Below are 12,031 nucleotides of genomic sequence, written 5' to 3' on the forward strand. Positions count from 1 at the left end.
ACAGAAGAGAAAAATCGAATTAAAATAATTCTTAAGTATAAAAGTTATTTATTAAATTATAAATTCAACACCTAGATTTAGAAACCAAATTTAGAAAATTATTTTCTAGAAGAACATATTTAATTGGACAGGTTATACAGCATAACACTTTGGACAGTGATAATCAGATGAAAACTAGTCACTAGACATAAACTCTTAGTGTTTAAAAGTTCCCTCAACATCAACAACTCTCATGGAGGAAAAAAAATCTAATTAAAAGTAAAAATGTGGTAAACAAGTGGCCATCTAGCTCAGAAGCAAGAAAATCCATATGGAAGAAGCACACCAGCCGGTTTAATCACGAGGTGCCGAAGGGATCAGTTATCAGGCATCAAAGAACAAACAATCATATCATTGGGTGCTCACCTCCATGATACGATGGCTGAAGACAAATGGGTGCATAAGCAAATGTGGCGAAGAAAGCTGATGGTGCCCGGCTATCAAAAGATGTAGTGTCTGGGGTCTTAAAGGCTTGAAGGTGAACAAGCGGCCATCTAGCTCAGAAGCAACAAAACCCACATGGAAGATCACCAGCCTGTGTGATCACGAGGTGTCAATGGGATCAGGTATCAGGCATCAAAGAACAAAAATTTTATCATAATGAATAAGAGGGGGGGTAGAGACCCAAAGCCCATTTGTAGGTCACTGGACATCCCCTTACAGAAAGGCCGAGGGGAGGAGACGAGCCAGTCAGGGTGCGATGTAGCAACAATGAAACATACAATTTTCTTCTAGTTCCTAAATGCTTCCTCTCCCCCTCACCCGGCCCCCCAATATGATCCCGATCCTACCTTGCAAGTTTGGCTAGACCAGAGTATGGACACTGGTACAGATAGGAACTGGAAACACAGGGAATCCAGGGCGGATAATCCCTTCAGGAACAGAGGTGTGAGTGGCGACACTGGGAGGGTAGAGGGTGAGTGGGTTGGAAAGGGGGAACTGATTACAAGGATCTACATGTGACTCCCTCCCTGGGGACAGACAACAGAAAAGTGGGTGAAGGGAGAAGGTAAGATATGACAAAATAATAATTTATAAATTAACTGGGGCTCATGAGGGAGGGGGGAGTGGGGAGGGAGGGGAAAAAAATGAGGACCTTATGCCAGGGGCTTAAGTGGAGAGCAAATGTTTTGAGAATGATGAGGGCAATGAATGTACAAGGTGCTTTATACAATTGATGTATGTATGGATTGTGATAACAGTTATGAGCCCCTAATAAAACGATTTTTTAAAAGTACAAATGTGTATTTACTCAGATAGTTCTCCTAAATTAGTGTCACATATATTAATATTAAGCAGTAAATTAGTTAAGTACAGATGCGTGTCACATAATGTCCACTCTGGTCAGTTCTCGTAACAGCTGTTCACACATATACACCCAATAGGTTCATATTAAACACTCAAGGAGCATATGATGGTTTGTAATGACACATTTGAACATTATTAACACTGCGTTATTATGTCAAAATGTTTTAGTGTAGCTACACGTATTTCTTTATGGTTTTTATGCATGGAAAGGTACATTACATACTAAACAAATATCTAAATAACTGATAGTAGACATAAAATATACCTGAACTTACTGTATATACTTAAATATAAGCCAAATTTTTTCCCCCACTTAAAAATCATTTTACTGGGGACTCGTACAACTCTTATCACAATCCATAAATCCATTCATTGTGTCAAGCACATTTGTACATTTGTCGCCCTCATCATTCTCAAACCATTTTATTTCTACTTGAGCCCTTGGTATCAGCTCATTTTCCCCCTCCCTCCCGAACCCCTGATAATTTATGTTATTATTATTTTGTCATGTCTTACACTGTCTGATGTCTCCCTTCACCCATTTTTCTGTTGTCTATCCCCCAGGGAGGGGGGTTATATGTAGATCCTTGTGACCAGTCCCCTTTCTCTCCCACCTTCCCCTTACTCTCCTGGTATCACTACTCTCATTATTGGTTCTGAGGGGTTTATCTGTCATGGGTTCCCTGTGTTTCCAGCTTGGATCTAGCCAGATTTATAAGGTAAAATTGGGATCATGATAATAAGGTGGGGGTTGGCAGGGGGAGGAAGCATTTAAGAACTAGAGGAGGGTTGTATGTTTCATCGTTGCTATACTGCTCTGACTGGCTCATGTCTTCTGGGGACCCTTCTGTAAAGTAAGCAGTTTTTTCAGCAGTTTTTGTGGTAAAATTAGGAGCCTAGTCTGCTGTTCGGGTTGGCTTATACTCGAGTATTTAACTTGAAGAGAGGCTTAGGAATGGAACTCATTCACAAGCTGAGGAGGGACTGCCTGCATGTAATATGGGGTACAAATCACACAGCGTCCTACTTCATAGAACATATCATGGACATTAAGGGACACAAGGATGTTTTCTATCCTTCCTTCCTTTTTCAAAGAGTAATCTTAGAATTTTGAGTGTGTTAAGAGTAGCTGAATAAAATATGCACATCATTAAAATCTGAACACAGTATGTGATTAACTATCAAGGCTTATCTATATTTAGCAGTAGTTAATAGAAATGTTGTATTTTTATATTAAAAATTGTATTTTTAATTCATCTGACTATAAGCCGAAACCCAAACATGACAAGATATACAGAAATTTACAAGAACATAAAAACTCAACACTTCATTCAATTGACGTATGGATTGTGATAAGAGTTGTACGAGCCCCCAATAAAATGATTTAAAACAAAAAAACTCAACACCTCACAGCTTCCCATTGCCAGACATTCTGATATATCCTTCTAATATTTTTTCTATTCACATAATCAGAAGTACTTTTTTCCTTTATAAACCTGGAATCTCACAAGGCTATTATTTAACATGCTTCCAAATAGGTTTCTACAATGTATTTATTAAAAGCTGATATAATATTCCATTATACAAACATATCATAATTTATCTAAGCTTACCCCAATTGGTTGAAAACAAAACTAAATTTCTCTTGATTTTATAAGTAATACTACAACTACCCTCCTTGCAAGTAAATGTCAGCAGATATTTTATATTCACTAGGAGAAACTTCTTAGATAGGGAATTTCTGAGTCAAAGGGGTACAGATGCTTTAAGTTTATCACCTACATTATCACCATTCTCTCCAGGAGGCAATGGTAATTTTACTATCAGTCAAGGGTGCCTGGTCTTGGCAACAGGGACTCCATTTTGAATCCGGTGCCTTCAGCTTGGCTCTCAGAATTCACCTCTCATAGACCTCCCTTTCACTGACCTCCCTCTCTCACTGATCTCCCCCTCCCCTGCTCAACCTTCAAATTCCTGGAGCCGGCTCCTCACTGAGCCAGAATGTTTTCTGAAGATATGCACACTCCACTCTAGCCGTCCTTGGCATATAGATAAGGTCAAAGACCTTCTCCCTTCTGAAGCACCTGTGTGCACAGATCCTCCCCAGCTTGGACCCTTCCCAGCTGTGCCTGCCAGCAGGGGTATAAAAAACGCAGCCTAAATTTCCCAAAGTGCGGTTTCAATAGCTCAATTCCCTGAGTTGCTCAATCCGCCCGCAAGCCTCCCAATAAAGCCTGCTTCTAAATTTTGCCGATTGGATCTCTGGTTCTGTTTTGTGCCCCAAAATTCCTTACAAAGGGGAAAATATACATTTTTACAAAGAGTAAATAGGCAAGTAAAAAACCTAGTAAAAAAGCAATGGGCTGACATTTCATTAAAAATGAACCCTCTTGTGAAAGAAGCCAGGGTAGAAGACTATTAGTCAAGCTGTGCACAACTCTGAGGTCAAACAGTTCAGCACTAGAGAGCTGAAGAAAGCAGTCATTCCGTGTTGGGGAGGCGTGTACTTGCAAGTGTGTGCCCAGCGGGCAACGCATCTGCTCCCAATGGCACCCTCCCAAGATACTCTAGGTTGACTTTGGTCTCAAAACTCCCATTTCATTAATAGTGAATGCTAATGCTTTAACACTAAGTTTCCTTTTTCACTTATGTATTATTGCTCCAACGTGCTCCAAGCCTACTTGGAATATGTACATACTTGTCATTTACTTTTTCTGTAGCCCTAAGCTTTTCTACGTATCCAGCAGTTATTCCTTTTAAAAATGTTTAAAATCTTCTTGAAAAAGAAGCTACTGAAAGGCCCACGCTTACTTAGACTGTGCAGAGAAGTTTGCAGCAGCAAAAACAGCAGCTTCAACTTCGACGTTATCATGTGAATCCAGACTCTGACGGATGCTATGATGAGCATTCTTCCTCTCCGGAATTATTGATGCAAGACTCCCCAACATCCTAGAAAGATGGAAAAAATCCATGCTGAACAGATACAGTAAATTCAAGGTCAGGAGGGGAGGAAGCAAGGTCAAGCAAACTAAAGTCTGTAGGCAGTTCCATTTCAAGTTAGTAAAATACAACCTTTAAGAGTAGTAATGAGTGGAGGGTGAGTGGGTTGGAAAGGAGGAACTGATTACAAGGATCCACATGTGACCTCCTCCCTGGGAGATGGACGACAGAGAAGGGGGGGAAGGGAGACTCCGGATAGGGAAAGATATGACAAAATAACAATCTGTGGATTATCAAGGGCTCACCAGGGAGGGGTTAGCGGGGAGGGAGGGGGGAAAAAAAAGAGGACCTGATGCAGAGGGCTTAAGTGGAGAGCAAATGCTTTGAGGGTGATTAGGGCAAAGAATGTACGGATGTGCTTTATACAATTGATGTATGTATATGTATGGATTGTGATAAGAGTTGTATGAGCCCCTAATAAAATGTTTAAAAAAAAGAAAAAAAACATTAATCCAGTTTTAAGAAAAAGAGTAGTAATGACTCAATTTCTAAACCTTTACATACACTCATAGGTCAGAGCAATTTTAACTGCTTATAGAACATGAGCAAAATAAATAAACTCAAAATACATCTCAGGTACCACACAGGGTCCAAGAAAGTAACTTCTGCCTTATGATGAAAGGACTGCTTTTGTTACTGTTAGATACCATTGAGCTGATTCCTACCCTTAACAGCCCTATGTAGAACAGAATGAAGCATTGCTGGTCCTGTGCCACCCTCCCAATTGTCATGCCTGAGCGCATTTGTGCAGCCACTGTGTCAATGCTTTTGGTAGAGGGCCTTCCTCTTTTTCCCTACTCTTCCATTTTACCACACGAGGTCCTTTCCCAGGGACTGGTCTCTCCTGACGAGTCCAAAGATCATGAGATGAAGCCTCACCATCCTTGCCTCTAAGGAGCATTCTGGCTGTACTTCTTCCAAGACTGATTTGTTTACTCTTTTGGCAGTCCATGGACTGTTAAGATTCTTCACCAGCACCAGGATTCAAATGTATCAATTCCTCCTCAATCTCCCTTATTCAATGTCCAACTTACACAGGCATATGAGGCAACTGAAATACCATGACCTGGGTAAGGCATACCTTAGTCCTCAGAGTAACCTTCTTACTTTTCATCATGTTAAAGAGGTCTTGAGCAGCAGATTTATCCAAAGCAATGCGTTGTTTGATTTCTTGACCTCTGCTTCAAAGAGCATTGGATTGTGGATCCAAGCAAGATAAAATTCTTGACAACTTCACCCTTTTTTCCATTAATCATGATGTTACCTATTGGTCTAGTTGTGAAGATTTCATCTTCTTTACAGAGTTGTAATCCACACTGAAAGTTGTAATCCTTGATATTCATGAACAAGTGCTTCAAGTCCTCCTCACTTTCAACAAGCAGGGTTGTGTCATCTGCATATCACAAGCTGTTAAATAAGCTTTCCTCCAATCCTGATGGTGCATTTTTCATATAATCTAGCTTCCTAATTATTTGCTTAGCACACAGATTGAGTAAGTGTGGTGAGAGGCTATAACCCTGATGCAAACTTCTCCTGATTTTAAAACATGCAGTGTTCCCTTGTTCTGTTTGTACAACTGCCTCTTGACCCATGTAGAAGTGCTTCATGAGCCCTATCAAGTGTTCTGAAACACCAGTTCTTCTCCAGGTTTCCCACAGTTTGTTATGAGACACAGTCGGATGCCTTGGCATGGTCAATAAAACACAAGTAAACATTTTTCTGGTAGTCTCTGCTCTCAGCCCAGAACCATCTGTCATCAGCAATATCCCTTGTTACACGTGCTCCTATGAATTCAGACTTAAACTCCAGCAGGTCCCTGTCAATGTACTGCTGCAACCTTGCTGGGTGGTCTCTAGCAAAATAAAAATAAAAGTGTTGTTGGCATATATTTCACATTATCATAAAATTTAATAGTTCAATTTTATTAGGAGATTTATGCAGACATTCTGTTCTCGAACTCATTGCTGCTAGCCTCTCATTTCTCCCCATCCTCCTGTCATGCCCCTAGAAATGATCAATCCAGCTATGACTGCCTCTACAGATCCATCTATCCTGGATTTCATATATAGAAAATCATACAAAACATAAATAGGAATCAAACTAGCAACAATGATTAGGAAAAAGCCTCAATCAAAGAAAAAAAGGGAAAAAAATTAAAAACCTAAGTTTTAGAAGGGGTCAAAACGGAGATCAAATAAGGTATTAAATTTTAACCCAACTACCTCTGCCATAATCGACTTTATTATGCTTCCAGTCTTATGGCAAGATTAATTACATCCTTAGATATGTTCAGAGGGGGTTCAGTGGTTGTGTAATCCACGTGGGAACCCTAAAAATGGATTTTGGGCTTCCACTGTCATTCAAGTCTTCTGCAAGCCAGGTATTCACGATTTAAACTCTGATACCATTAATGATGCTGTTCTTTAATTTCAACATTCTGTTGGGTCACCGTTTCTTTGGAATGAGTATAAACATAGAACTCTTCCAGTCATTGACCAAATGGTCGTCTTACAAATTTCCTGACTTAGACCAGTATTTCCTGTGTTTAATCAGCTTGTTGAAACATACCATATCAAAGTTTTCTGGCTAATGCTTTCAATGCAGCTTGAACTTCATCCATCAGTACTATTGATTGTTGCTCATATGCTACCTCTTGAAATGGTACAATGTCAACTTGGTTTTGTTTTGCTTATTGGTACAGTGATTCTGTGTATTCTTTCCATCTTTGGATACTTTCTGCATTATTCAATATTTTGCCCATAGAAACTTTCAATATTGTAACTCAAAGCTTGAATTTTTTCTAGAGTTTTTCCAGTTTAAGATGTGTTGAGCATATTTTTCCTTTCTGGTTTTCTAAATCTAGGTCTTTGTGCATTTCACTCCAATGTTTACTTTGTCTTCTTGATCTGTCCTTTGAAATTTTATGTTCAGCAATATGACTTCATCAATTCTTCCATTTGCCTTAGCTACTCTAACAATTAAGAATCAAGCTCCAGAGTCTCTTCTGATGTCCTGATCTTCTCTTTCTTCATGGATGATGTTCTTGATGTCCCCCCATAGTCCATCAGGTTTTCTGTTATTAGTGGTCAATGAGTCAAATCTGTTGTTCAGAAGTTCTTGAGACTCAAGTGGGTTAGACTTAAGGCATTTGGCTCTGATGGATGTGTTTTCATTTTCAGCTTCAACTAGAACTTATCAGAAGTCCAGGTGTACATTCGCCATCTGTGCTGTTGAAAAAAGGAATCTGTATGAACAAGTCCTTAGTATTGCAACATTCTATCATGTGATCTCCATCTTTGTTTCTATCACCAAATCCTATTTTTCAAGAACTGTGACTTCATTTTCAACTTTTGCATTCCAATTGCCAGTAATTGTCAATGCACCTTGAATGCATGTTTCAGCAATTTCAGACAGAAGATTATTAGTAGAATTCTTCGATTTCTTCATCACTAGTTGCATTTGTGTTTAGTGCATACATGTGAATTATAGTTATACTGATTGAATTTCATTAAAGCCAGATAAGTAAAATCCAACACAGAAAGCACTGTACTTCAAGGCAGATCTTGAAATGTCCTCTTTGTGATGAACGCAACACCATTCCTCTTTAGTATGTCATTCCCAGCAGATGAGTTTTCTCATTGAGTGTGGCCCCTATTGGTCCATTTCAGCTCCCGAATGCCTAGGATATCGATCTTTATGTGTTCCATTTCATTTTCTACTTCCAATTTTTCTAGATTCATCCTTCATCCATTTTAAGTTGATTATTCGATTTTTGCAACTGTTCCTTCTCATTCTGAGATGTGCCCATCAGCAGATCAAAGTCCCAAAGGCTTTACTCCATTCATGTCATTAGTTACCACTACTTCGCGAAGGCGCTGTTTCTCAGTGGTACTGTGAGTGCTTTCTAACCTGGGTGGCTCGTGTTCTGGCACTACCTCTGACCATGTTCTGCTTCATCAGGTCTTCAGTATCTGACATTATTTCGAAACTTCCTGTAAGGTTTTCAGTGGATAATTTCTCCAAAGTAAACAGCCCGTTCCTTCTTCACATTGTGGTCCTTATCTGGCAGCTCTACTGAAAGCGGTTCACTGTGGGGGGCCCTGCTAGTGTGCAAAGTCCCAGTGACACAGCTTCCAGCATCACAGCAACACACAAGCCACCACAGTGCAACAGACAATTGTCAGGGTGAATGGATTAAAAAGCCAAGTTTCCAATACTGCTTACAGAATGCCATTTGAGCTAAGCATTAAGAGGCCAATATGTTTTCTATTAAACACATCCACTAAGCAAAAAGAGAAAATTTTTCCAGTCTTTTCTCAAAATCAGTACATATTGATAAATGGTTTTCAAACTATCTCCAAAATTAAGAAAACAGAGGCAAAGGGCTTCCTCTGGAGCATATACCAGAATGTGCAAGGAAACATCAGTATAGCTGGTCATTTAAATTCCATTCTATTAAATTTATGTTTAAGAAGATGAAATCAATTAACTGACTGAAATATCACACAGTTTCTCACTACATCACTCAACAGGCAGAGGAATGATGGGTGGATTACAACGGAGAACCCAGAAATACAACTAAGTACTTATAGAAAACTGATCTTCAATAAAAGACTAATACCCATTAAGTGGGTAAAGAGATGGAAGACCTTTTCAATAAGCGCTGCTAGAAAAATTGAATCTCCCCCTGCAAAAGAATGAAACAAAACCTCAACCTCATATCATATACATCAGTGAATTCAAGATGATTAAAGACCTAAATATAAACCCTAGAACCATAAAGACATCAATGAAAAATAGGGGAAAATTGGGGTCCTAATAAAAGACATAAATACAAAACCAAACATAATGAAAAATACCTATACTTTAAACACAAAATAGAGGACTGGGCCCTTCTAAATATATGATATTTATACACATGAAAAAACTTCATCAAGAGAGTTAAAAGAGAACCCAAAGATTGGGGAAAAATATTTACCAATAACTTATCAGATAAAGGACCAGGTTCAAAAATCAACAGAAAACTACACCACGCTTAATAAGAAAAACCAAAATTACCTAATCAAAAAATTGATAAAATTGGCGCAAGACATGAATAGACAATTTACTAAAGATAACACAGGCAGCCAACAATCATAGAGAAATGTCCATGTTTGTTAGCAATAAGAGAAATACAAATTAAAACAAGATAGCACCTCACGTTGGCACTCTTAGCAACAACAACAATAAAAAACAAACAAAAACTTATAAACACTGAAGAGGATGTGGAAATATTAAAATGCTCAGACAATGCTAGGAAGGTGGTGGTAGGGGTGGGACTGCAAAATTGTATAATCACTACGGAAAATACTTTGCTACTTCCTTAAACAAATGTAAATACAAATACCTCATGTTCCTACAATCTCTCTATTGGTATATACCCTAAAGAAGTACTTGGTATGTTAGCTAAAGAAATAAATAAAACATGAATAGACATATGCACACCTGGGCTTGTGGCAGCAATTTCTCTAATAGCAAAAACTCTGACTACAGAGGAATGGATAAACAAATTCTGGTATATTCATTTAATGGACTATTTGCATCCTTAAAAAACAATGATGTGTCAGTCTGTCAAAACATTAAGACCTGGGCAAAATTAGAGAATATTATGCTTAGTAAAGTTTGTCAATCTCATGAAGGTAAATATTTTATGATACCATTATTATAAAGGAAAATAAAGAAAGAGAAAAAGGGTTTTCTTTCTTAAGGATAAGACTTGAAAGACTACAACAAAGCCAAGATCGAGGGTGGGAGAATGTACAGGAAGCTTTGGAGGGACAAAAGGTAGGGAAAGAAAAAAGAAAAGAACCACAAACGAGACCTATAATTTAGAAAAGTGAATTTCAAAACTCTGGAAAAATTATGCCTGCCTTTATAAACTGCAAAGGTAAAAAGAGAAAATGGTCCAAGCTGGATATAAAACTATTAAATGAAGTTCTAATAAACTTAATTTTTTTCAATGCCTAATATGGAAGTTTTAAGGAAAAGTATTAATTTCTTAGTGTTCTCCAGTATCGACAAGTACAAATGATTATATATAAAAATGAAAGGCTGATTCCATAACTAAAGATGAATGAAAAAACTGACACAAAACATAGGAAAACAGGATGAGGCAGGCAAAAGATGAAATGAGTAGAGGCTAAGCTGTATTCAGATCCATTGAGTTATTTGATTAAAATACCTCCAAAGAGGAACATTTCCAATGCAACTTAGGTATAATTAAAGCAGTATCATAGACCTCAACTGAAAATTACTTACAAATTAGAGTGTTATTTTTGCAGTCTCAGTAAAAATAAAAAACAAGCTTTAAGACAAAAATAAAGTATACCGTGTGTATATACATCTACGTATCCATACAAGCGCTCTGGTGGCATGATGCGATACATGCTGACACACGCTAACCACAGGCCAACAGTTTAAAACCATCAGCTGCCACATGAGACAAAGTTGGGCTTTCTGTTCCCTTAAAGATTTAAAACAGGAGTTCTCAAACTTTTAAAATAGGGGGCCACTTTACTGTCCCTCAGACCCACTGGAGGGCCGGACTATAGTTTAAAAAAACCAAAACAAAACTATGAACAAATTCCTATGCACACTACACAGATCTTATTTTGAAGTAAAAATACAAAATGGGGCAAAAACACTCAGCAGGCCAGATAAATGTCCTTAGCGGGCCGTAGGTGGCCCGCAGGCCGAGTTTGAGGATGCCTGATTTAGAGTATCAGAAACTGCCCACAGGGGCAGTTCTACTCTGTCCAGCAGGATTGTTGTGAGTTGGAATTGACGTGGTGGCAGTGAACAGTGTGTGTGTGTGTTCCTCTGTGCTTGTTAATAATTACAGGTTAAACATTTTGTGGTGGGTCATTACAGCAACATACAATACCGGAGTGTGATGGCTCTTGCCACAGGATCATTACTATGAATCACAGAGAAAATTCTCTTCACAAATTCATCCACATTTAGAATCTTCTCCAAATGCTTCTCACTTTGTTGGGTAACTTTAAGAACACACAGCCTCAGGAAATTATTTCTGTGAAAAGTGAGATAAAATGAATGACAACACTTTAGGAAAGTAATATTTAGAGATCAAAGTAGCACAGACACTAATGTTTTGAAAACAAGCAGATCAAGGCCTCACGATCTTACTGTCTCCCCACTACACAAGTTAGGTGAAGTCTGATCTAGGTGGAGACTCCAGTTAGGCAGCTGGTTACTGCTCCTGAGCAAGGGCACAGAGCAACCCATCGCGAGCCGCAGCCCTGCAGCTGAACCTTGGAGCATGTGGCAGCCATCATCAGGAGGTGAGATGGTCTTCCTCTCCGCTCAGGCTACATCTTCTCTCCTTCAAGCCTTGTTTGGTAGATAGGTATTTGCACACAAGTCATTGGAAAATGACACAAAGGAGGACAGGCAGGGAACAATGACTGACGGAGAGGAAAAAGGCAGGCGCATGCTCGGTGCTTTCAATGGGTCTTGGAGGTGCTGTTGAGTAAGCACTGCGCTGCCACCCACGAGGTCTGGGCTCAAGCATTAACAGCGCTCCCCGGAGAATTATGACACCGCACTGCAGGACAGCGTCTACTCCCGGGAAGATCGACCACCTCGAAACCCCAATATTGGCTCGGGATGAATTTGAAACAACCCC

At 39.1% G+C, this 12,031-nt stretch overlaps 1 protein-coding gene across 2 annotated transcripts in view; it reads right to left on the minus strand.

Moving 5' to 3' along the window:
- The window catches only part of INTS7 (integrator complex subunit 7), a 96,032-nt gene that overhangs the window by 73,693 nt on the left and 10,308 nt on the right, over positions 1–12,031 (minus strand). For both annotated transcript variants that reach the window (XR_012779391.1, XM_075530098.1), the window contains exons 3-4: positions 11,270–11,416; positions 4,159–4,296 (exon numbers count right to left, since the gene is read on the minus strand). Coding sequence is in view for 1 of the 2 variants with exons in the window: in XM_075530098.1 (XP_075386213.1) it covers positions 4,159–4,296; positions 11,270–11,416 (285 nt within the window). In the remaining variant the exon portion in view is untranslated. The remainder of the gene's footprint in view (positions 1–4,158; positions 4,297–11,269; positions 11,417–12,031) is intronic.

This window comes from Tenrec ecaudatus, chromosome 1 (genome assembly GCF_050624435.1).
Source record: "Tenrec ecaudatus isolate mTenEca1 chromosome 1, mTenEca1.hap1, whole genome shotgun sequence".
In the NCBI taxonomy this organism is placed as follows: domain Eukaryota; kingdom Metazoa; phylum Chordata; class Mammalia; order Afrosoricida; family Tenrecidae; genus Tenrec; species Tenrec ecaudatus.